The sequence below is a fragment of the Myxocyprinus asiaticus genome, chromosome 17, assembly GCF_019703515.2.
Source record: "Myxocyprinus asiaticus isolate MX2 ecotype Aquarium Trade chromosome 17, UBuf_Myxa_2, whole genome shotgun sequence".
NCBI lineage: Eukaryota > Metazoa > Chordata > Actinopteri > Cypriniformes > Catostomidae > Myxocyprinus > Myxocyprinus asiaticus.
In genome coordinates this window covers 12,802,530-12,830,277 of record NC_059360.1, presented here as the reverse complement: position 1 = coordinate 12,830,277, position 27,748 = coordinate 12,802,530, and the positions used below count along the sequence as shown (strand labels likewise).

Genomic DNA, 27,748 nt, shown 5'->3' with positions numbered 1-27,748 from the left:
ATTCTTTTTTAGTTCCTGTTTCCTGTTAGTTTGTAGTCCTTTTGTAGTTTCATTTTATGATTGGTTTTCCACTGATTGTTTCCCCCAGGTGTTCCTCATTTCCTTGTTTGACCATGTGTATTTAAGCCCTTGTTTCCCCTGGTTTCTTTGTCAGTCTTTACATGTGTTGTCATGTTCTGTGCCTCGTTTCGTTTTGTTCCGTTCCGTTCCGTTCCGTTCTGTTCTGTTCCGTTCCGTTCCGTTCTGTTCTGTTCTGTTCTGAGTTACTTTGTTCATCTTTTGTTTTTCATTAAAGCTGTATTTAGATCCTCATTTCTTGTCTGCCTCGTTACAGACGGACTGACCATCCGAAATGGATCTAGCAGCGTGCTTTGTCCAGCTGAGCCAAGCGAACTTACCAATTAGAGAATACTCTCGTCTGTTTAGCACCGTTGACAGACACATGGGATTTACCGATTCCCACTTGAAGTCCTTGTATCAGATCGGCCTCATAGCTCACAAGTGGAGGGAATTGCCAGAGACCGGTGATTACACGTGGGAGGAATATGTGGAGTTAATTTTAGAGACATTCGGTTCAGAGGAACCTCCTCTCTCAACCCCGGTTCCGGTTTCCGAATCTTTCAAACCTCAACCTGTTCCATATCATGTCACAGCTACACCTTAGCCTGCTCCATGCCATGTCACAGCTACGCCTCAGCCTGCTCCATGCCATGTCACAGCTACGCCTCAGCCTGCTCCATGCCATGTCACAGCTACGCCTCAGCCTGCTCCATGCCATGTCACAGCTACGCCTCAGCCTGCTCCATGCCATGTCACAGCTACACCTCAGCCTGCTCCATGCCATGTCACAGCCAAACCTCTGCCTGCTCTATGCCATGTCACAGCCAAACCTCGGCCTGCTCCATGCCATACCACAGCCCAGCCTCCCACGGCTCTTGTTTCCAAGTTAAATTATCCACCACTTATGTCGGTGCGTAGGGTCATGAAGACCCTTCCTCGCAGCTTGTCAGTACTCATGCCTGCCATGACCAACAAGCCAACGCCCACGCCTGCCACGGTCAATGAGCTAGAAGCCTCGTCCGTCCCAGAGCCAGCGTTGCCAGCCTCGTCCATCCCAGAGCCAGCGTTGCCAACTTCGGCCATCCAGAGGAGGAAGAGAAGAAAAGTTTCTGTTCCCGAGTCTTCGCTCACGCCCACGACCACGGAGGTCGTTCCCGAGTCTTTGCTCACGCCCACGACCACGGAGATCGTTCCCGAGTCTTTGCTCACACCCACGACCACGGAGATCGTTCCCGAGTCTTTGCTCACGCCCACGACCACGGAGGTCGTTCCTGAGTCATCGTCCACGACCACGGAGGTCGTTCCTGAGTCATCGTCCACGACCACGGAGGTCGTTCCTGAGTCGTCGCTCACAACCACGGAGGTCGTTCCCGAGTCTCTGCCCACGACCACAGAGGTCATTTCCCATTCATCCAGGACTCTTTGTCTCGAGCCTCCAGCAGCTCCACCCCCAGAGACTATTCCTCCAGTGGCTCTGCCTCCTGACCCTGTCTTGGCCCTGCGGCCACCTCCCAGGCCTCCTGACCCTGTCCCCGCCTTGAGGTCTTCTCCCTGGTCTCCTGGCCGTCCGCCTGATCTGCCCTGGTCTCCTGGCCGTCCGCCTGATCTGCCCTGGTCTACTTGGTCCTCCAAGCCTGCAGCGTCGCCCTGGCTCTCCATCCCTCCGGCTCCGCCTTGGTTTCAAGCCTCCCTGTCTTTTCCTTGTTCTTCTGCTCTCCTTGTGCCCCCTTGAACTGCCTGTTTACCCCTTGTGCCCCCCTGAACTACCTTTTTCCCCCCACACTCCATGGACAATTTTGTTTTTTGTTTTTTGGAGCATCTGGAATCCACTTCTTAAAAGGGGGGATCTGTCACATATTCCCTGTTTTTGTGTTGACTTATGTTGAAATTCTTTCATTCCTGTTAGTTTGTAGTCCTTTTTTAGTTTCATTTTATGATTGGTTTTTCCCCTGACTGTTTTCCCCAGGTGTTCCTCGTTTCCTTGTTTGCCCATGTGTATTTAAGCCCTTGTTTCCCCTTGTTTCTGTGTCAGTCTTTACATGTGTTGTCATGTTCTGTGCCTGGTTTCCCGTGGTTTTTGTTTAGTTTTATTCTGAGTTACTTTGTTCATCTTTTGTTTTTCATTAAAGCTGCATTTAGATCCTCATTTCTCATCTGCCTCGTTACACTCCGCTACACTACCATTAAACAGCTAGATTACACTTGACTTAATTTGTTTCACATGATCTTAAAACCCTCTTGATCTAAAGGCTAATAGGTACATTGCTGAAATTAATATTGGAGACATATAAATTGTGCCTACATATGAATTTCTTTACAAAACAAACTTTTTTTTATTTTTATTTTTTTTTTATATGAGCTGGATTGTATAATGGAGTAAAAGTAGCCAACAATTGGCCAGCATACATAAGAACTCCAATACTGACCATGTTTACATGCACTTAAGGAAAGCGGGTTATTGCAGAAAGTGGCGTACTGAAACGTCATGTAAACAAGAATGCCGATTTCCTTGCGCCGTTTAAGAGAGGCACCTAGGTTTCTGCCGGAGAAAGCTGATTATGTGGCCATGTAAATATAAGCAGCGTTCTAACAGGTTTTTGAAGAGTGTGCATGTTCCTTGAACAGACTGGAGAACAAACCTCATAGGATGGAGCCCAACAACAAGTCAACAAAACATTTCTGGAAGTACAGTGGGAAAAGCACACACACTATATAAACTATACCCATTTATAAACACCACTGTAAAATGTCGACGGTCCCTCATGTTTGCATATATGCGCTTGTACATTAAGGGAATTCCAGAGTTTTATGTAAAGGGAATCCCCACTTCTGAAGCACAATTCTGTTGCAGGTCTCACTAGAAAGGTAAGGAAACAAACACAGCAACAAATCTGGAATATCTGGAAATAAAGCAAAGCAACAGAGAATAAAATAGTGAAGCCTTCCTCGGATACCATGTTTGTTATTTACACAAGCATCACAGGGTAATTACATTGCTCTGGAGAAAGCTGCTTACTGGCCGAGACACATGTATACGCGAGTAAAGAGTATTCCACTTAAACAGTGCGTGTAAACAAGAACGCTGCTGTCGCGCAATATGACCCTTTCTCGCAATAACCCGCTTTCTAATGTCCATGTAAACGTAGTCACTGTTTCAAAAACATCCCAGGTGGCACCTCATGAAGTTGGTTGGGAGAATGTCTGGAGTGTACAAAGCTGCAATAAAGGCAACATGTGGCTACAATGAAGAAGCTAAAATATAAGATAATTTTGATTTATATTTTATTTAGACATTGACTGGTGGTGTATGTCCAGACATTTGACTGGTAATATATGTCAACAAAATATGTTCCCTGTCAAATGACTACTAGACATCGTGGACACAATGCCAAAACACAAAAGTTGTGAATGATGGTTATTATCTTCATTTAAATTTGAACTACTATTGTTTTATTCCACACAAAGTCGGACAGAAGGATAAATGGTGAATCTGAGATGACAATCATTTCACACCACGTGGGCTACACAAATGTGTTATTGCACAAGATAATTTAGAAAAATGCCAGACCTTGAAACTAGACTGCACTATATCATTACATTTGTGAAAAGCAGGAAGAACCTATGTTCTCCTTTTCTAGCATTTTTGTCGTCCTTTTGCTGTTTTTCTCATATAATGTTTCTTAGCATTTAAAATCAGCAGGCTTGATGAAGCCATTTAAGGGTGCTTCAATATTCCACTGTTATTAGATGCTGTGACCAGCACAGCATTTACCTATGCAAATCAGCTATGTGATGGCATAGTGACAGGTACCTCTGCACTCTGATTAGAGCGGTTTGCTGCTCATGAATTATTACTGTCTGTTAAAATTCCCATTAAAGTTTAATGAAGTGGTCAAAGCAGACATGATTGATTTCCCTCCTACCATGATAGAGTGAGAGGAAAATTGAAGGTATTCTGGTATCACTCTGATTTGGCCAGTAATATCTCAGCTATTACATTAATAAGCTGATGATATAGTTTACCTTTCACTGTGAAAGTGAGGAGGAGGAGAAGGTATTAAACTAGACTGAATATAATCGATTTACTACACACAGACACTCCAACATTACAGCAGTTTCATCTCACACAGTGTAAACACTAGACTTACTTCCACCCTTGCCACTCTTCTCCATGCGGTATTGGTAGATATGTAAGGTGAACAGCATGTGGGAATTGCGCCGGTCTTCTTCGTCTGCATCTGGCTGGCTGGTGCTACGTGCGGCGATGGCTGCATCAAGAAACAGAGCGGCCTGCTCTGCGGTGGGTGCCCGCAACTCACTCTGGTTCTGGAGCTAGAACATGAAGTGGGTGGAGAAAGAGTTTGTGAGTGAGTGGTATTGATAGAGTGCAAAAGACAGGTAAATGGAAATAAAAATCCCATTAAATTAATTGAGAAATTGATTTTTAACGATAACTTGTAAACCTTTCAAGACTCCTGACACTCACGTTTGGTTTTCTTTTAGTGTCGGGATTCTGTCACCTGGGGCCTGTACCAGAAAGAAGGTTTTGGTGGCTAGCCAGATAAGTTTTAGTTTAGTTTGCATCAACTCTGGGTTTTAGTCACCAAGAAAGTAAGTCGGCCTTTCCCGGGTGTTCATTGCCATAGTTGCAGGTCTTGTTCTGGGTAACAGATCACTAACAGATACTTAACTAGTCAGCTGTGACTAGTTAAAAGTGACATCTCTGATGCAATGAAGTCACTTTCCCCTTCTCTCTTAATGCACACTTTACTAAAAAGAAATAGAGAGATTTTCGGCAGATATAGTCTTATATTTTATTTAAATACACTATAACTGTTTTTAATTTTCCTACTCTAGCCATAAAATATAAACAATATAATATTTGGATATCCATAAAACAGCTAGTAAGATGGATTAATATAATACCTGCAAATAATGATCGATTTTAAAATATTAAAAGCTTAATCATTCACTAAGATGGCTATAGAAATGGATGAATGCCACCAAGACCCCTTCTTTCATGGACTAGAGATGAACATACAGTATTTCACTTGAAGTTCAATATAAGCAGCACACAAAATATGTCTTTAAAAAAAATAACAAATATGTTTTATTATTACACACCAATTATTGCATACAGTATTCGAGTGCTCACTTTTTAATTACTTAATAGTACCCTATATGAATTTATAATATTAATAAATGACATTAAGCTTTCAATTTAAATGAATATAAAAGCTTTTATATTTTAAATACAGTTTTTAAGCTTAAAAAATTAATAAGCCTGTGTGTTTTTCTATATGAATTCACTATATGCATTGATATATCAGCTGTTTTATATTTTTATCACATTCAGAATTTGTTTCCAGCAGTCCTCTTGAGATATCGCAGCAGTCGCTGTGTCTCTTCTTGTTGTGTAAATGTCTTTAATATCTTCATAACTGTACAGTTATTCCTTGTGCTGTTTAAATCATGTGTTTCAATTCTTTATGATTTCATTGTGATCAGTTTGTGCAGTGCAAATGCATTTTAATTTGAAATATTTTTATACCAATATCTTGTTATGCTGTTTAAATGCTTCATGATCTACCTTAAGCGGAGAGGTAAATTAAACTGACTCTCTCGTGAGAAGTGAATTGTGTTCACTCTCTCTATCTCTCTCTCGCTCTCTCTCTCTCTCTCTCTCTCACTCTATGTTTCATGTGATTGGCTGTTCACTCATTCATGTGCAGGTATTAGTAATCTTAAACTTAGGATCAAGTTGACAAAGAAAGCTGATGAGCAGCATCATGGTACCACTTAAGCCTGATTGGATTTTTTTAATTTTTTTTATTAAAACCAATCATGTAACTCAGAGTTTGTTCAACTAGCTTCATGGTACAGACCTCATTTTTCTAGTCTTTGTTTGGTCTTGTTTGTGTTTTTTTTTTTTTTTTCTCCCTATATGCTCTGTCTCGTGTATGGACCTCGCACCCCTCATTGGCCTCTTTACTCATTTGATTATTAGTTGATCTACCTCTCCTGTCCCTCTTGTTACCCTCCTGATTTCCTTTATTTTCCTTTTTTGAATCTTGTCTGGTGTCGTTTCATTCCCTCATGTCTCCTGTATCCAGTCTAGTCTGTCGGTCTGTATCACTGACTTTTGATCCAATTTTTTGCTGGTCAGTGCTTTGTGTTCATTCCCTGGTTTTTGTTTAGTTTTGCCATAGTTTTGTTCAGTTTCTTTTCTTTCATGTTTTACCCCACTGTGGGCCTGTTTTGCTCTTCTCAGCCTTAAGGCCTTTTCACACCAATGTGACATGATTATGAGAGGCGAATCACAGACAAATGGCCCTTTCCCATAGAAAGCTAAACGAATGTTCACCGTTAGCACATTCATGCCTTTACAATAGGTGGGGCTAATAAGCAATTTTATCCTGGTACAGTTGGTGGCTCAACACACATTTGGGCTGGCCCTCCGCCCATCACCAGGTGAGAAAAAGAAGTAACCACTTGACAAGTTAAGGAAGGAAAGCAAACAATTCTCTAGCGAGCAGATTGAAAAAAATGAAATGCATTTCACAAGCTAAAGCAGTGATGATGAATGTGTTGCTGATTTGCTCAAAGAGGAAGAAAACTTTTGAGACACTTCACAAACTATTTCAGTTCCCCTGCTGGACAAGTTGACAGACAGTAGTATCATGTATACACAGTCTGAGGAGTGATTCGAAAGAATCGAGTGTAAAAAATGGTTTAACGTTTAAAACATTATCATTTGGAACAATATTAACTATATGCAACTGCATATACTTGTATATACTTGTGTTAAGTGCATTTGTTTAAAATCACTGCGTAAAGCACACTCATGACTGTTCAATCAAATGTTTAAAACAAACATTTGACTTTGTCTTATTGCCATGTACATTTACTTGTGTTATATTTGCTCAAAACCCTGTTACTAATTAAACGTGATGAAATTTATATGCTCCAAGAGTGCAAGTATTTGTATAGTGCTTTTCACAACACACATCATTTCAAAGCAGCTTTACAGAAAATTATGCTTTAACAGAAAAAGCTGTGATGTCTGAGAGTCATAATTGTGCGGTTTGATAAAAATAAAAAAGGGTTATTGTAAATTGTACCTTAGAATAAATAAATAAGTCAATAATATTTGTACTTAATAATGTCTGACCCATTATTAGATACTTTAATACTGCTACTGACAGATGAGGCTGTTAACGAATATTAAAAATAGCACAGCAATAATTATTTTGTTTTTGGTATTCAAAGGTACACAGAGTGCATTGCAAGTCACAGCAATAGTATCAGTATATTAATATTTGGCGGAGAAAAACAAGTAAGATCCCCAAAGTTGTTCGTTAAAAAATTTATAAAAAGGCAAAAATGCAGTGATATATATTATATTAAAGATATAAGAGAACTCACATAAGATTAAATGCAAAGGCCAAACAATGCAGCAATATGGAAAAAGTATGAAGACAATCCACATGAGATAAGATAATATTTAAAGGGGATGCAATGATGCAGCATCAGTTGGACATGTTAAGAGAACCCATATGATATATATATATATATATATATATATATATATATATATATATATATATATATATATATATATATATATATATAAATTTTTTGTATTTATTTTTATTTTTTTTATGCATTTGATTCAAATGAAATAAACATCCTCACTGCTGGTTCAGGATTTCCTTCTCAAGTTACTTCACAGTTTAATGTTGGTGGTCAAAACAGCTTTCTGTGCTTTAGTGTCACCTGTTGCTGTGGTTCTGGTAACTGCAGCGGCTTCTGGCACATGATCTAAAGCTTATATATTATTGGTCAGGGCCGCGAAGAAAAAATAAATCGACACACTCACCGTAAATAAGAGGTCCGCTTTATCGCCGCGCAATTTGGCATGAAGATTCTCTCCAGGCGAGAATGGCTCATTAGGAATCTATTGTTTCGATTCAAAATGTTGGTGTGCAAAGGCCTTTAGTTGTTCTGGGCAGTTTGAGTTTTTGGCCCAGTTTTGAGTTTTTGTAAGAGTTTTTTTTTTTTTTTTTTTTAAATAAAACACTTTGGATGCACACTGTTTGCGAATGGATTATGTCCGCACACCTGACTCTTACCATGAGCACTGATGTTGTTAAACCATGATATTATATTGATATTAAATTCCATAATTTTTTTTTTTTTTAAATAGTTTAAATGCAACATTCTGGTGAAAAACTACACTACCCATAATACTGAATAATGAATCGTGATTCACCAATCCGGTCTCCCGACTCTAGGGGTGTGCAGCATAGCCATTATCTGTATCTGTATTTGGATTTATTCATATGACAAAATTATTTGTCTCTGTATTCAGATAGAACCGTGTGTGGGCGGGGCTTAAACTGGAAGTGCATTACAACTAAATGAAAAGCCCGTGTTTAAATGTTACCCTTATGTTTATAGATTCTATTAATACAATATGCATTGTGTATGCCTTTTCATAATAATAGCCAAATAATAATAATAATAATAATTTATTATTATTATTATTATTATTATTATTATTATTATTATTATTATTTTACAATTATTCATTAATTAAATTATCATTTAATTATTTTAGATGAAGCTGAATTTGTTGGCCACATTAAATGTGGAATATGTTGTTAACTTTGGTTTCTCCTGATATTTCTGATATTAATATCTGCCTGACACAGAATTTTCATTCGTCTGTTTATGTATAACAACATTATTCTGGAGGCAGCAGGTGTCAAGCAGTGAATAATAAATACAAATTCAAGCATTAAAATAAATATAATAAATCAATATAGACTACAAACAGGTGAAACACTATCCAAATATTTTGCAATGAACTTGAAAAAATATAGTTTTTATACTTATAATCAATAGGCTTATTTGAGATGCCAATCACTTAGCCTTGAGGGTAGGTGGTGCAGTTAGGGGAGGAGTTAAATAAGTGATGTCAAGTTGGAGAGTTCTCCCTTCTCATAGTGGATCAGCCACCTATGAGATCAAAGGCAGATATTGCATGATTTGCGTTCATGTGCTTTGTTGCTGATAAAGTGGATACAATTTAAATTCTGTTGCTTTTAAATGAAAATGAATATGTTGAATAAACATCACCAAATGTACCTGTTATTTAATTTCTCCCAAAAGCCATGTATTTTCATCTGTTTTTTAGTTTAATAAAGACAGGTATTTTAGATATTTTAGAAACATGATAATCACATATCCCACAGAAGAGACTGCACTGTCAATGTTTGGAATATTCACACATATTTATACACATTTAAACATGATATCAGAGTTTAAAAAATCAAGCATTTTAGAAGAGAACAAAATGGTTTTTAAGCCAATGAGCATTAAGCTGTGTCGTCAGCAAGTCGTTTCCTGTCGTGCTTGCATTTGCACAGCTGGGAGAAAGCAACTGTGCTGCCTGTCTCCAAAGACTGTGGCTGCCTCACTCTAGCGAGAGTATTTTTGACATACATCGCCATGACATCACATCAAATCAAACATTTCTAACCAGCATACACCTGTTTCTGATTAACGGTGATCGGTTCTGTGCAGAACTAGCTTATCTCAAATGAGCCCAATGATTTTAAATCAAAAGGTTTTATAGTGTAAAATTGTTTCTCATTCAATTACATTGTTCGATTACATCGCAGACAGGGTTTCATGGGATGGGTAGTTTTGTACTACCACTTTGTTCTGCATAAATGAACAGACATCAGACAACATACAAATGGTAAAGTATGGTGTTCCACAAGGTTCAGTCTTAGGCCCTTTGTCATTCTCCTTGTGCATGCTCCCTTTAGGGTTATTATTAGGCTGGGCACTGTTGTGTTCTATAATGGGTTATAAAGATGAGAAAAAGGAAGTATGGTTGGAACTGACAGAGAAGGAGATCAAAATAACTCTTCACACAGATTTAGGCAATTCAGTAAGTCTCTGGGGCAATAATAGAGAAAAGTATGCCCATGGAAAAAGTAGGATTGTTGAATGAAAGAGTTAATGGTGGATAAAGGAGGCAGAGGGCAAAATCTTTGCTCTTAAGGAAAGCCTGGTGGAACAAGAGGGATGCAAGATGTGTTGAGTATTTTTATGGTCTTCAAAAAGACAAACAATATTGCATAAGTCAATCCTAAGAATGTAGAATGGGTCATTGCTCCATGCATGTTCCTTCTTTATATTTTTGAATGTTTTCAGTGTGATCAACACTGATTTAAACTTGATCAGTGGTATATTTCAAAAAGCAGCCACCCATTCCAGTGAAGTTCCTTAAGAAATATGTGTAGGTAACAATAGTGAGCAAGAGCTTTAATGCATTTTTCGGCAACCGCCTGTGGCCAATGGGCCACTCTGTAAGTGGAGAGAGGAGAGAACCCTGGGAGTAGATATGGGTGTAGACCCACTCCCCACATCTAAACTTCACAGGCCTCCAGGCAGCCTTTGATGTGCAGCTTCATATGGACCTCCAAAAAACAACATCTGATGCAAACACCTGGCAGCAATTTTAACTACCCTCTACCTACCCCCAAACTCCAACTACCCCCCTCCTGATATTTACCCACATCCAGTGGAAGGTAAAAGGAGGAGGGGATGGTGAAACAGAGCAGCATCTCACCTAGATGGATACTGATGGGACCACCAAAATATCTTCCCATAAATTCCAGATTTGTTGATTAAACTAAGCCAAAACTATTCTGTAATAACTAGGCCTGTCGCAATTATTAACCGTCAGATCGCAGTTATTTGCTGTAACCATGGTTATTTGAGATAAACGTGATTATTGTGCACTTTTCCCATCACATTTTAATAAGGGAATTTTAAGCGAATATCTGAATGCCATGAACGCTGCAATTCTGTGTCATTCAGTTATACTGCGATCATCACTGAGCTGCACCGCGGACGTCAACCAGAGCAGCTCCTGTCCGGAAGAGTGGAATAATAAGTCTGGAATAATATTTTAATATTTTTTAAAATAACCTAAAAATGTGCTTCATCTGGTCAAATCTAAACTGGTTTTATTCATGTAAAAAATATTATTTAATATGACTGAATCAAACCTGACTACACTGGGTTTTAGTACCAATTATAATAACTCCTTAAAGGTGAAGTGTGTAATTTCTGCACCACCAAACGGAATTCTCTATTTTCAGATATTCCAAACACTCCCTCCAAAAAAACCTGCCCCAAACTCACATACTTGGTGTAGCCAATGTTGGTCGAGATGCTCAAAAATCAATCTTTTGATAGCATCACAGAGTGACAGACAAAAGGCTTACTTATAGTTGTCTGTGCAGTTGGGATGGGCAAAAGTATTTTAACATCAAGAAAATTACACACATATCACCATTAAGCTGCACATTTAAGCTTAACTGCACATTTTCACTTTTTACTGTGTACATTATATAAATGTATAACCATTAAGTGCTTTGTCAGGAACTGTTACAATACGGTTAAGTTTTGTTGTAAATTTGCTCACCTGTGTACCACAGATGGGGTCTTCGCGCAGGTAGACACCAGGTGACTGACCGTCCTGCAGACTGCCTGTGGGGACGTCAGACAGCAGGTCCTGAAGACTCTCGTCTTTGCCGTAGATTTCCACAGCTGACACCCGTACCGAGAAGCGCGTGCCAGTCTTCTCCTTACGCTCGTTGATGAGCTTGAACAGCCAGGAGATGGCACAGGGAGCAATGCCAAGGCTCTGCGTGGAACTGTCTGTGCCAATCATGGTGCATGTCTTTCCTGAAGAGAGAGAGAGAGAGAGAGAGAGAGAGAGAGAGAGAGAGAGAGAGAGAGAGAGAGAGAGGAGAGAGAGAAAGCTGCTAATTCTGGCAAGATGATAATGAGCACTCAACGAGCAAGTGTTTCAAGTGCAGGCATTTCTATCACTGATTTGATGAGATAACTGTGTTAGACAATAAACCACCAATCATATTACATCACCACTAGTACTTAAATGGGATCTGATGAAACAGAATGAATTTGAATTCTCGTATTACACTTAGAACTTTTTTCTAACTAATTTTATATGTGTTTTACTATAGCATTACAGATGCTTCATAATTGTTAATAAATTGACCCCACACTCTCTGAAAAAAAGGTATAGTTTATGGTCTCAGGGCTTCACTGGGGTGGTACCCTCAAGGGGACCTTTTTTGTACCTATAGTTAAATCTAGTACATCATTTTACCCTACGGACCTATTGTGTACCTTAAAAGGTACATTTATACATAATGTACATTTTTGTCTCCTTAAGGGTACAAATATGTACCCAAAACAAGCATACCACCTCACTGAAGACTTTGTACCTTAAACGGTACCTTAGCTCTGAGAGTGTATTTACTTTCTTCAGAAATGTCACTGGTCTTATTTTGTTGTTGAAAAAAAAAAAAAAAAAAACAAAAAAAAAAAAAATCATAATTTTACCACAGCATTTTTTTATTTTGATTATTATTATTATTATTATTATTATTATTTTATTTTTTTAGAAAAGTTATCCATTTCTTTTCTTCTCTCTTGTTTCCAATATAGTAAAAGTGGCAAAACAGGAAAAAATTTATTCCCAATTTATTTCTTTTTTAATTTCTTTCTTTTTTTTTTTTTTTTTTTTTTGACAACCAGGGAAAATGTATTTTAACAAATGTGAAACATCATTATTTTCACAATACAATAAAATCACTATGAATAAAATCAAGTTCTACCCTAAAGTATTTCTCGTTGAATATTCAGTTTTACTAGAAAATACGCAACATAACAGAGGTTAAATGCATTGTGAATGCCAATGCCATTAATGTCGTCTGTAAAGAGCAAAACTACAGTTTAACTGTGCAGACTATTAAGTACAAAAAGATATTAAATGTTCTGTACAGACTACCCTGTTCTTTTTAAAAGAGTCATAAATAATGCTTGAGCGCTGAGACAATGTAAAAAAATGAAGGAATAAATCATTGCAATCTTTAACAAGCATAATTGCCAATTGTGCAGACCTCTAATGCATTCTAATGTGAGGGTAAATTAGCCAGCTTTTAATTACACACTCTAGCCTCTCATTCACACACACACTTGAGTGGCCCACTCTTACAATTTCAAAGTAAAAGCACTTTTTTGATCTTCATTTTCGATAGCAGACATAAAAGTGTCTTGCAAACTGTCAAATAAACAATTTTTAAGACCAACTGGCAATTCAGTTCATTGGCGTTTATTGACGATAGCTTACCGACTTTGACATGACCGAAGCAGAAAATACACCCATCTGCCCCGTTTGCCACTGATTGAATAACTTCAGCCACTGTCCCTGAGCAAACTTCAGCCTGTAGAAAAAAAAAAAAAGAAATATATATATATATATAAAGATTAACATTCAACATTTATAACACTAACATATTATATCATAATTTAGCAAGTACGTTTGGATATAACTACTGTATAAGTAAGGTGAATAAAATTACAAAATATGTTTCACCTGGTCTCGCAACCAAATGTCATGAGATCATGTCACACTTTTTGTCACGAGACACGAGAACCAATGATTCTTTTTTTTTTTTTTACTCTAGTTTTATGGTGTTTGGACCTTAGCTTTAAATTAAGATTTAAAAAAGGCAATTATGCAAAGTCTAATCAATATTCTACATCACAGTAGAGTTTTAATGATCCGCATTTTGAGGGTTTCTTTACACTCAGTTGAGCTGTGAAATGTAACAAAACCTTCTTTGGCAGAGTATAAATAACCTAATATGTACTTTGATCAGAGATCATTGATTTATTCACTCGCACAAGAAAACCACAGAAAGTACCAACAAAGCTCTTCATCACAGACATGGAGAGCTTTACACCGGCTGCACAGTGCAGCCATATCGCTACTATCTGTTCCACTAGCTTCGGTCCCTGGAGACAATTTGGGACTGCAGCAATTTCCTCCCAAACATCCAAACATACACACACACATTCTTACAAAAGACAGAACAACAGCTCACTGATTTGCTAAGAAATATGTCCCCGCGGTCTCACTAAACCACACACATGGTAGATTTGGAGGATTTACAGTTACACGACTTCACTGGACTGGTACTGAGATTTGAAAGCCTTGTGCTAGGCCTGATTTATAGACATGACTATGGAATGCTTGTAAAATCCTGAGTATAGAAACTTTTAAGTGATAATTCACTTTGAAAACAGAGCTACCGTATCTATAGCTTCCCTTATGCATTTGACTAATAAAAAATTCTGAAGCTAAAGAATATCTACATCTCTGTTCAGAAACCTAATGAGCTGCCTTGCTGTACACTACATAGGCAGCTGGCTTCTAAGGAAGTTTCCTAAAAAAATGGAAGTGGCTGATTTGGAACACTCTTCATTCAAAGCAACTCTGCACGTTACACATGTAACAAAGCGGAAATAGTCAACTCTCAATTTCAGTATAGTTAGACATTAGCATGTTGCTAAGCTAACACAATATTCTATTAAGCATTACAATGCATAGCACAAAAATATTTGGGTAAAACAATCAATTTGTAATACATTGAACTAGCTTTATTTTATTTATTTAATTATTTGTTTTATTTTATATATATATATATATATATATATATATATTTGGTATTGAATGAAATGTATTTATAATCTGCATTTCTCTTGACTCATCCTCCAACTTGGATTAATTTTTTTGGTCAAAACAAGGTACAGCCTTGGGGTTAGGAGTGTACCTGTGATGCCTTTAATTGCAGTTTAGGTAGGGAGCTTACTAGGTTCTGGAACAGAGCTTACATTAGAGCTTACTGGTTCAGAGTTTATGAGATCTGGCTTTATTTTTGGTTCTTTATACAAATACCTCCTCTTTATTTGTGTGTCCATTTGTTAGCCACTTATCTTAATATGGATACCATTTCAGTTTTTGAGCACAGATAATTAACTGTGAATGAGCTGCAAGATATGTGATTCTGGAATTCAAACTATTTTCTGTACTTAAAAGAAACAGCTGTTGAGATCATACTTTGAAGAACGGTGCTGTCCCAAAACAGGCATTTTTGCATTAAGCCCCTTGCCCTGCTAAGAATGTGTGTGCACTTTATATGCTCCCCTCCCTAGTGGGCTGGGCAATATACATACTGTATATACAGTATATGTACAGTAAATGCGCGCGTGTGTGTGTGTGTGTGTGTCTCATGACTTGTGAGTATGAGAGCACTAACAGAGATGTTTCTAAAACCTTGCCTATAGAATTCAGCATTCAGAATCAGTTCGTTCAAATTGACCATTTGAATGGAATGTTCAACGACTTATTTGAATAACTCGAAAGTGTTCACAGAATTCCCTATGTGCCATTTCACATTTTTTAAAATATTTTCATAAAAAATATGTGTAGGTAAATATAGCTTTTTACAGTGCTGTGTAGTAACAGATGTTACATACAAACATGTATTCTGGATTATGTAATCAGATTTCAAAAATCAAGTACTTGTAATAAGATTAAATTAGAGCAGCACAATTAATTGTATTTTAACCGTGATCACGGTTTCTGTCTCTCATGGTTAATTAAGCATAACATTGCGTAACATCTGCAACATTTGTGAGCAAGCAAGCAGAAATTATCAGCCAGGTAAATTGCGACTTGTTAATTTTTGTTTTAGACTGTGTCTACGGATGATAGACCAAATCACAAGATCTTTCACGGTCTCTTCAGAAGTTCACCATTGTCCAATCACTCACTTTCGAGCGTGCTCTGAAATACATAGCTGGTGTCGTGCCGATTTCTGACTCCCTAATATGTTAGGGGTATATGTAGGAGTGGCCTTTAGGAATAGGGACCAATGACTCCCTACTATGGCTAGGGCCAGGGGTGGGCTTTAGGAATAGGGACCAATCAGATAGAGGAGAGTAAGAATCTGGAGTTAGATTTCGGCACAACACCATCTAGCTGTAGATGTTTCTGAGTATCATGTGTCTCGTATGTGTGGCGCTTGAGGCTGATGATCCTCTATCACCTTCCATCACAAAATGCCGATTTCAAATGTAGGTGGCGCTCGAATGCATTTTAGTTTCACAAATTGATTTTGAAAAATGTCAATTAATGCACTTTTGCTTTTGTGATAAATTTTGAGACAGTTTTTTGTGACATTGATTTCCAAATATAACTTTATATAAATATAACTGATCTGTTATCTCAAAGTGGATGGTGTTGGTCAAAATTGCCGGTGTAAGACCATGATTGTTTAATGCGACCCGAGTCACCTGTCCAAAATTCTAAAAACTCGCCCTAAAAAATACCTGTTAAACACATACAGATATGAGTCGGTGACTGATGGAGGCCATAGAGCTCTGTCAGCATTACAGGGGGAAAACACGCAACTCCCTTTGTATTTTTACCCCATGTAAGTACATTTGCAATCTATGCTTCTGATTTTCTAGACAAAAGCACCACTCAAATGATTAGACCTATAATTATGCAAGTTACTAAACACTGCTGATGTATAACTGTGAAATACTATGTCTACATCAAATCCAGTGCCCTACACTAATTATTTATTCTAGAAGTCTGGACAGCAAAAAAATCAAACATGGATGACAATAGTCTAAAAAAAAAAAAATAAATTGTTTCTGCCTTCTTTGACAAAACATACAAATAAGTTAAAATGTGTTTTTATTTCATGACCCTGTAAGTGCCTTTTTTATTCACTTAGTAACAGACAACTAGCAAGTAAAACAAAACAAAAAATATATATATAAATTCTCATATTTTGATTAATTGATGCTGAAAGTGTGTAATTTCTATGCCACTAGCACCATTAAACAGAATTGCAAAAAAAAAAAAAAAAAAAAAAAAAAAAAAAAGCAGCATTGTTTTCAAAACAGCTTTCTGAAAACCCCTAAACAATCAAACAAACAGATAGTTCCGCCCCCAACTCATGCCATTGGTCGAGTCAGTGTTGTTGTCTCTCTTAAGACGTGTCTCTCGAAACCGAGCAATTATCATAGCACTACAGGGTCACAGAGTGTACAGTTTTCAAGAAAATAAATAAAAAATGGCTTACTTATAGTTGTTTCTAAATACTAAGATGGGATAGTACAAAATATTTGAACACAGAAAAAGTCACATACATCAGCTTTAAGGGAGTTTTCTTAAATGCATTCAAGCAACATTGTCACAATGGTATATATAATCCTACTCAAATGCATGTGACATCAAATAAACAAGAATTAGGTCAGAAGTAATCCAAAAGTAATTTTATTAGATTACCCAATAATATAATCCAAGAAATTTCATTACTGTTTGCAATTTTATACATGTAATTTGTAATCAGTACTCGATTACAATTCAGATGTAATGTAATCTATGCACTGGCCATTTATTGCTATATAATATTATAGTGGTGCATATAAATGTTCACATTCTGTCTTCTGTTCACTGACTGAAAAACAGTGTGGAAAACATGCATTTATTATTTTTAATTAGATTGTACTGTATTTATACTTTTTTTTGCATTTAACATTTTGAGGCTACTTAAAAAATAACTGATTTTTTTTTATTTATTTTTTTTAATAGTTCCTCTGATTAAAAAAAAAACAAAAAAAAAACATTCAGATCAAATCCCTGAATATTGATCAAGATTTAAAAAATGTTTTTAAGCTGTAATCCCCATTTTCCCATCCTTAAAAAAAGGCCTTTAACTCGCAACAACACGAAACTTTACCATACACTCAAAATAAGTCAACAAAATGGAAAATATTTGCATAGCGGCTCTTACTTGAGAGGTATCTTGGGCAAAAACTGCGTCGAAGGTAAACATCTTTGGGGCGGGCAGTGCTGCTCGTCTGTGCACTGAGGTGGGCTGTGTGTTGAGGGAGGGATCGTAGAGGGTCAGCTGTTTCTTACGAGTGTCCACCTTCAAGAAGGACATGGATTCAGATGAATCCAGAACCTCCATAGATGGACAGATCCGCATCATCACTTTGACCTGGTGCAGTAAACGGTGGAATGAAAAGAAAAGAGTTATGATAAAGTGCAATCAAAAGCAGTCCCTTTTAAAGGAATAGTTCACCCAAAAATGAAAATTTGCTGATAATTTACTCACCCATGGGCCATCCAAGATGTATCTGAGTTTCTTTCTTCATCAAAACAGAATTTAAGACTTTTAGGATTTCATTTCAGGCCTCCTCCTCTAAACAATGCAAGCGAATGTTCTCCATTTTTTGACGGTCCAAAATGCATAATAAATAATAAATAATCAATCGTTTGCATTCAGAAGAACTTTATTTGTCGACTGGAGTCGTGTGGATTATTTTGATGCACCCTAAATATGCATTTTGGACAGTCAAAAAATGGAGTATATTCACTTGCATTGTTTAGAGGAGGAGGCCTGAAATGAAATCCTAAAAGTCTCAAATTCTGTTTTGATGAAGAAAGAAACTCAGATACATCTTGGATGGCCTGAGGGTGAGTAAATTATCAGCAAATTTTCATTTTTGGGTGAACTAATCCTTTAAGGGGACTTTAACTACTACTTTACAAGAACAACAGGTATCAACACAATATGTACATTGTATAAGTGCTTATTTTGGACTCAAGAAGGCACCGAATATGGCTGCTGCATTGCGAGCTCTGACACAACATTGCAGTTTTTTGTTTTGTTTACAATTCTTATGTTTATTGTCTTGGATGTTGTCTGCCTTATTGTCTACGACAGACAAACACTTTTGGACATTGGTCCTGCAATTGCACATCGTAAACCGGACTTCAAATTCCTCAATGCCGACCTGCTGTTTACAAACACGGCAGCGGAGCCCTTTGTCTGGGCAGCCTGGCCACGGAAACACAGAAGGAAAAGGGGAAGAAGAGCCGCCGTTCTCATCAGAGTAAGACGTCGCGCAAATCGACCCCCACTACCTAGTATTCTACTGGCAAATGTTCAGTCTCTGGACAACAAGCTCTGTGAGTTGAGAGTGCGGATCTATTTCCAATGAGAGATGAGGGACTGCTGCATTATCTGCCTTACGGAAACTTGGATGTCTGCTGAGATTCCAGATTCAGCCATCGAACCCGCGGGGTTCTTCGTGCACCGAGCGGACAGAGCGAAAGACCTCTCAGGTAAAAGCAGAGGTGGTGTTGTATGTTTTATGATCAACAAATCCTTGTGTGATCAGAGGAATGTACATTCTATCAAGTCTTTCTGCTCTCCTGATCTGGAATTTCTCATGCTTCTGTGTCGACCATTGTGGCTAACGAGGGAATTCACAGCGGTCATTATCACTGCTGTGTACAACCTGCAACAAGCCAACACAGACTGGGCACTCAAGGAACTGTATGGGAGTATAAGTGAGCAGGGAACCGCTCCCTGAGGCCACGTTCATTGTGACTGGGGACTTTAACAAAGCCAATTTCAAATAAATCGCACCAAAATACCACCAACACATCAGTTTCAACACACAAGGGGACCGGGTTTTGGACCATTGCTACTCTCCCTTCCAGGATGGCTACAAATCCCTCCCCCACCCACCATTTGGCAAATCGGACCACTCTTCCGTTCTGCTTCTGCTGGCTTACAGGCAGAAACTGAAACAGGAAGCACCCACCCTCAGAACTATCCAGTGCTGGTCAGACCAGTCAGATTCTACGCTACAAGACTGTTTTGATCACACAGACTGGGAGATGTTCCGGTCCACCTCTGATGATGACATCGAGATTTACACTGATAGCTTAACGTGTTTCATCAGAAAGTGCGTAGAGGATGTTGATCCAACCAAAACAATACGGATCTACCCCAAACAGAAGCCATGGATAAATAGCAATGTTTGCGCGGCACTTGATGCGCAGACCTCCGCTTTTAATTCGGGAACGCGGAGGAGCATAAACAAGCCAGTTATGCACTCCGCAAAACTATCAGAGCAGCAAAACGCCAGTACAGGGACAAGATTGAAGGGCAGTTTAACACCACCAACTCTAGAAGCATGTGGCAGGGAATTAATATCATCACGGATTACAAAGGGAATAAAAACTCCACCATGAACACCGCTCCCTCTCTCCCGGATGAGCTAAATGCTTTTTATGCTTGTTTCGAGGGAAATAACACCGCCCTCGTGGAGAGAGCTCTCACAGCCGAAGCTACAGAGGTTAGTTCACTCTCCGTCTCTGTAGCGGATGTAACCTGATCCTACCGATGGGTGAATATCCGTAAAGCTGTGGGTCCAGACGGCATTACAGGCCGTGTCATCAGAGCATGCACAAACCAACTGGCTGATGTTTTTTACTGACATTTTCAACATTTCCCTCTCCTTGTCTGTGGTCCCCACATGCTTTAAAATGTCCACCATTGTGCCTGTACCAAAGCAATCCAAAATCACTTGCTTAAATGACTGGCGTCCTGTTGCTCTGACCCCCATCATCAGCAAATGCTTTGAGAGACTAATCAGAGATTACATCTGCTCTGTGCTGCCTTCCTCACTGGACCCATTGCAGTTTGCTTACCGCAACAACCGCTCCACTGATGATGCCATTGCATCTACACTACACACTGCTCTCTCCCACCTGGAAAAAAGGAACACTTTTGTGAGAATGCTGTTTATAGACTACAGCTCAGCATTCAACTCCATAGTGCCCTCCAAGCTTGATGTGAAACTCTGGGCTCTGGGCTTAAACAGCTCGCTGTGCAGCTGGATCCTGGACTTCCTGTCAAGCAGATGCCAGGTGGTTAGAATGGGCAGCAACATCTCCTCATCACTGACCCTCAACACTGGAGCCCCGCAGGGCTGTGTATTCCCTGTACACACATGACTGTGTGGCAACACATAGCTCCAATGCCATCATTAAGTTTGCTGATGATACGATGGTGGTAGGTCTGATCACTGACAATGATGAAACAGCCTACAGAGAGGAGATGCACATGCTGACACGCTGGTGTCAGGAGCACAACCTCTACCTCAACGTCAGAAAGATAAAGGAGCTTGTGGTGGACTTCAGGAGACAAGACAGAGAACACAGCCCCATCACCATCAATGGAGCACCGGTGGAGATAGTCAGCAGCTTCAAGTTCCTCTGTGTCCACATCACTGAGCAACTCACATGGTCCGTCCACACTAAAGCCGTTGTGAAGAAGATTCATCAGCGCCTCTTCTTCCTGAGACAGCTGAGGAAGTTTGGAATGAACCGCCACATCCTCACACGGTTCTACACCAGCACTGTAGAGAGCATCCTGACTGGCTGCATCACTGCCTGGTACGGCAATAGCACCGCACACAACTGCAAAGCCCTGCAAAGGGTGGTGCGAACTGCCAGACATATCATCGGTGGTGAGCTTCCCTCCCTCCAGGACATCTATACCAGGCGGTGTATGAAAAAAGCTCGGAGGATCATCAGAGACTCCAGCCACCCGAGCCATGGGCTGCTCTCACTGCTAGGCGGTATCGCAGCATCAGGACCCGCACCAGCCGACTTCATGACAGCTTCTTCCCCCAAGCAATCAGACTTTTGAACTCTTGATCTCTCACGATCAATATACATCAGCACTGCACTTTATTAATCTTATTATCTCACACTGGACTGTCATAAATTATATTCTCTCTTAACAACACTCTGGCAACTGACTATCAACCGACAGCCTGAATGTCAATACAGTACAATACAACCTACTGTATATTTTATATATACTATTTTTATTGTATAATGTGTATTCTATATTGTGTGTATTGTATACTGTACATTGTATATTATTATTTGTATATTGTGTTGTGTGTAATTATGTGTATATTAGATATGTAAATTGTGTTGTGTAAATCTGATGTTTATTGTAATTGGTATATGTCTCATCACTGTCATGACTGCTATGTTGCTCGGCACTGCACCCAAGACTTTCACCTACTGTTGCACTTGTGTATATGGTTGTGAGACAATAAAAGTGATTTGATTTGATTTGAAAAAATTTTTTATGTGAGAACATAGTAATTAGACACCAAAAATAATTTCCTAAAAGCAATAAAATAAATAAATAAATAAAAATAAATGAAAATAAGGATGCTATAGGTGTATACTTTCACTCTTTCACTCAGGCCATCTATAGTGATGCATATCAGTTTGAACAAAGACATATTTAATATTACTCATTTAACCACAAACACATATAACAAGACAAATGCAGCTGAAAATGGGAAGGGAACTTTCATTCAAAGCAGCCTTTATCGTATCATTATCACTGACCACACACAGAGTGAACTAACAAAACCAGCCATTGACAAATAGACTGCCTTTAGTAATACTACACATTGTCATGATTGTGTCATGGTGAACTACTAACACCATTTGTAGCAAATGCAGTAGAGTAAAACAAACATACTGTAAGAGAACAGCCCTCATGCCCTCAATATATCATTCTGACCTGCACAAAGCCACAGTATTCCATGCATGACTTGTAGCAGAGATATAATTACAGCACTTGGGCTCCAGCACTACTAAACAATGTCTGCACTGCTGATCCTATTCATGGCACCCGGGGCCGAGCGGCATGCCTGCGCCACAGTGTCGGCCTGGCGTGAACTCCCCCTCACCACTCCACAGGGGCCGATTACATTGATGGACATGTGCACGTGGTGAACGAATTACGCTGGCTGTGACATTGGAAATAGGCTTCCATATATGACTGGCCTCGGAAATGAGCCAGCCACCCAGACACCACAGAAATGTGGGCTTGGCTTGAACTGTTGGGTTTTACATTTGTTGGCCATTTTTATACGAGAGGAAAGGTTTGATCGCTCTAGTGCGACTGTTGGTTTTCATACCTCCCGTACTCTGGACTGGTAATGAAATACATCAAGTCCCTCAAGAGTCAATCCAAACAGCAATTAACTTGTTGTCTGAAAATTTGTCTACTATGATGCTGTACAGTGATTCTGAGATAAAGAAATGAAATGCAGTAGTAATTCTATAGTGTCATGGCAGAACCTACCAAATAAAATACAAAAATATTGTGACACTAAAGTCCCTTTCACACGATGCGTCAGGACTTCAACGCACCTCTCAACAAGACAAGCATCATACCTTTGACCTCCATATGAAAAGTGTTTCAGATAGCATCATGATAGGTCTCTGAATGTCAAGACATGCCTTCATACAACTTCATTCAAATGTCTTACAATTCTACGTGTCTAAATACTGTAGTTGCCAGATCATCTCTTCCATCTCTACCAAGCCACTCTTCCAACTTGTTTTGATTTTTGCATTGGATTCACTCATGTAATCATATGTCAGGTCGAACTGTCTGGTAATCTGTGGCTGTGCTTTGAAAGGTCGGGGTAAACAGGGTCAAAGTGGCTCCAGTGTTGTGTTGTCCCCCCACAGAATGCCATCCTCTTGGACCCCAAGAGATAGCCGTTTGTAATGCCTATTCAAAAACTTAAGGACTTCTCATTCTACATAATCAAAACACAATTTCTGGTTTTCGGCTAGCAGGCTAATCAGTTAACATTATGCTAAGCAAGCAGGATAGTCACTAGTGGCATGCAAAGATGTGGAATACTTGTAAAACCCTCAGTAGAGGAACGTTTAATGGATAATCTGCTTTAAAAACAGTGGTATCTATAGCTTCCCTCATGCTAACCATTGCTTGGCTAACCATTAGCTTGTGAGCTAACCGAACAAAATAGAGAGAAATGTTTGGGAAACACTTACATCATGTAAAAGGGCCTCATGGCCAATTATAAGCAATACATTCCACACATTCAGACAAATGTTACCATAGGCAGAAGCTCTCTACAGTATATTAAAACATCTGTCCTGAGTAGGGACTGCCTTCTGGACATGTCACTGCTGCCATTGTGCAAAACATAATAGTTATACAGACGGCTGGGCCATTATTCTAACGCCTTTAGCTTTTTATAGTTACGACAAAAGCTGCCAACAACTGGAGTCCATTCAATAACGTCAGATGTGTGTATGCAGTAGTAGGAAGTGGAAGCTCATTAGTGAAGCTGGGTTGTAATGAGTTCGTTCTCAATGGGCACTTATCAATCATTTCAGTGGACTAGAGCTTTTGGCATGATGTTCTACAATCATCTCAATGAGCAGGTGGGCATCTAATCTGGAACAAATCCTCTCCATCTCTCTATCTCTATATGTACACTGTTATTTGGTGCTAAAGACTAAACCCTCTGGACAATGAGGAGGGTTGTGTGTACTCTTGGCTTGGATCCCAATCTGAGATCCCAAACACACAATCTGTTAACCAAGAGCAACATAACCAGTTGCTTTCCATTTAATTACTGCCAGATAATGGATAGTGAGCATTCTGTTTTGAATGCAAAGTTTGTAACATATATTTTCAATATATTTTCAACGTATCCCTCTTAAAAAGCATCTGTTGCATTTTGAATCTGTTGAGTGTTGGATACTGTTCACAACATGGGACACTGGTGTCCCTAATTGATTAATCTTTCTCAAACTGCACAATTCCATTGGTCAACTAGTTTCATCAGAAAGAAAGTACTGGTTGACCAGCTTCACCAGTTAATTTTATGCTGGTTAACAGTATGACAACTCTGGTCTGCAAATTAGACCAGCAGCTTTGGAACTAAAAACATAAACCAAACAAAAAAATACATAAATAAATAAATAAATAAAAAAGAATAATAATCAGTTTTTTTGTTTAAAAAAAAAATACTGATACAATTTTTTTTTTTTTTTTTTTTTTTTTTAACAACATTATTTACTTGAGGGGCAAAATTGTATGTGACATTAACACTTGATTTCAGAGAAAATATCTTGAATTATGTTTTTTATAACTCTATTTTTTTTCTTGTTTTAAGCACACATTTCACATTTAGTAAGGTTTATGCTTAAAACAAGAAAAAAAAAATGCAGTAAGAAAAATAAACAGTAAAAAAAGTCATTATCTTACACAATTTTACTTCTCATGTTTATTAATATAGATTAAAGGATGTTATTTATATTTTTTTTTTTTACTTCAAAACAAGTATGTGTCTGACCTTGCCAATGCCAGGGTTCTCCTTGGCCTTTGACCCCGCCCTGAGCAGACATGGTGGAGCAGGTGGAGGGGAGAACTGGAGGACAGCACTAAAGTTAGTAGGGTAGATGGAAGGTTCCTGGGGGTACACCAGTGGTGGCTGCTGCTTCTTCCTTTTGGACGACAGATTCAGCTTCTCAGCAGCCCTGAGACAATAGACAAAAATCAGACACTGATTATGAGCATATAATATTCTCTAATACACTTAAAGTACTGAGTATGACAAAATATGCATTACTTTGAGAAACAGATCAACTATTGTTCAATATTTATATTGCTTCATACTTCAAATGAACAATGCAAAACAGGATTTCCTTGCTCTTTTGAAATATAAACAGTTCAATATTCTATGCATTATATTGTTCATAGTGCAAAATATTCCAAATTCAGTCCCTCAAAGGGGGTTCCATCAAAAGCAAGCCAAAATTCTTTGTTTCTACATTTAAAAGTGATTTCCAAGGAGCGCTGCATATTTTGTGAATAATCTTTTTCAATAAGGCAGAGGGGTGTACACACTCAAATCAATTTTGACTTTTGGCTGATTGATTTAATGGTATAGCTTGACATTTAAAACTGAACACTACAAAATCAAAACTGAAAGGTCAAAAGCCCCCTATCACATTGCCAAAGTAAACACAGATCTGGCTCCCCTTCACTGTTTCACACAGGCAGTCTTCCCCCTCTCTATTTCACATCTAAATAGGCACCCTGTGCTCAGAAACCCTTGAACAATTATGTCTTAAAACGTGAAACTGAGGCTAATGGGGCCAGCCCCATAGTTAGCCCTTACATTAGCCATTTGCTTAGTTTGTCTTAACAGTGACCCAGCTACAGCCCTGAAATTAATCTGAAAATCCACATGAGATGTCACTACTGGACTCCAGATAGATAGAGTGGTGGTAATGGCTGTGTCAAGACCTTAACCCAAGTAACAGCCACCTTCCCAGCAAGCTATACCAATAACTTCAGATTGAACTTACAATTGTTCAGTGACTGAATTAACCTATGAGGAAAAGAACAGCATGAGAGGAGCAACCATGTGCCAAGAGTGGAAAAAGAGGAGAAAGAGAAATAGGGAGAGAGAGAGGTGAAAAAGCAAAAGCTATCAAGTGTAATTTGGGGTCTTAGCTCACATTAAGAGGAACATTAAAGCTGTTCTCTTGGGCTGAATTTCTTCCGGCCCCACCTGCCGGCAGGCTTTTCCCTGCCTCTCTGGGGCTGGAGAGGGGGACAAGGGGAGGGAAAAACAAAAACAAAAAAAGGAGAGGGAAAGGGCAAGGCAGAGTGAGAGATAGAGGTGAGAGAGAGAAAAAAAACTTGCTCGCCGGTTCCCAGACACGCCATTGCCTGGTCCTCAATCACTAATCCACCCTCTGGTGGATGACAGCCGCTCCTCCCCAGGCGGACCGGAGCAAGTCCTTCAACTCCTGGTGGATGGAATGCCCCTCCAAGTTTTGGCGGCCGGTAGGGAGCCCCTTCGCCCCTGGCAGCGGCTCCAGTGTTTCAGGCGGCCGGCAGCGAGCCCCTCCTCCCCTCGCAGAGGGCGGCCGTTCCTCCGTGTCTAGGCGGCCGGCAGCGACTCCTCCATCCCCTGGCGGGCAGCTGCTCCTTTGGGCAGATGGCAGTGGTGAGGACTCCACAACAGCGCATCCCTCCTCCTTCCCAGGCTTCGGCACCAATGTAACAAGGTTAAAATGGGAAAGGAGTAGGCGGGAACTGGCTGAACGTTCAAAATAATATTTAATGAAACAAAAAGGCACACAACACAAACACACACATGGCAGCTGCGTGTGGCTCTCTCTCTCCTGAACTGCCACATCCCGCTGCACTTATCCCTCTCCTCGGCTGATTAGCCCGATTGGGGGCCGGGCGTGCGTAGTCACAGCCCGGCCCTGCCCTCCTCCTCGTCACACTGATCATGATCACACTTAATGCAGCTAAAATCAAGAGAGAAGCACTATAGAAATCACACTTGGAACAACACTTCACTGGTGAGAGCACACATTATAACAGCATATCTGAACTCTAGCGTAATTGCCAAAGCCTGTCTTCATTATTTCATGCATTGCACACATTTTAAAGCACATTTGTAAAAAGAAGGGCAGGTAACCAAGTAAAGTGTCCATATGATGAGATCCCAGAAGAAATCTCTGTTGCTCAGAGGTGTATTGCTCTTTCATAGCTCAAGAGACTATCAAATAACTAACAACTTTGTCTCAGAACTTTGTCCTAAATTCCATTGGAGAAATAAAAACAGAAAGACTTGTGGCAGCTATTGACATCCAGTAACAGTGCAGAGCTATAAAATCAACATGGATAGCATGGCACAGACAATATTGTCTTGGAAGAACTTGATTCGAGAAATGTTCAACCTAGTCTCATAAAATGAATGTTATTATAACTACATCTTTGCAAACTGAGTTTTACGTCCCGCTTTCTACATTTTGCTGCAGTTTCCAGGTGAAATGAACACTAGAGGCACTACAACAACTGTGTTTTTTTTTTCACTTTCACACAAATCACGGATACTATGGCTGTTTTTGACTTTATAAATACTTACTGTTTGCTCCATTACTCTCACCCTGCTATGTTATGATTTCAAAACACTTCCTCTACCACATCATTTAAAAAACTATATATTTTAATGCTTGTATTAGAGA

The 27,748-nt window shown here is 39.2% G+C and overlaps 1 protein-coding gene across 1 annotated transcript in view; it reads right to left on the bottom strand.

Moving 5' to 3' along the window:
* The window catches only part of kif26ab (kinesin family member 26Ab), a 178,304-nt gene that overhangs the window by 13,447 nt on the left and 137,109 nt on the right, over positions 1 to 27,748 (bottom strand). The window contains exons 5-9 of the mRNA XM_051722876.1: positions 25,051 to 25,234; positions 17,829 to 18,038; positions 13,304 to 13,397; positions 11,567 to 11,829; positions 4,209 to 4,392 (exon numbers count right to left, since the gene is read on the bottom strand). Coding sequence (XP_051578836.1) covers positions 4,209 to 4,392; positions 11,567 to 11,829; positions 13,304 to 13,397; positions 17,829 to 18,038; positions 25,051 to 25,234 — 935 coding nt within the window. The remainder of the gene's footprint in view (positions 1 to 4,208; positions 4,393 to 11,566; positions 11,830 to 13,303; positions 13,398 to 17,828; positions 18,039 to 25,050; positions 25,235 to 27,748) is intronic.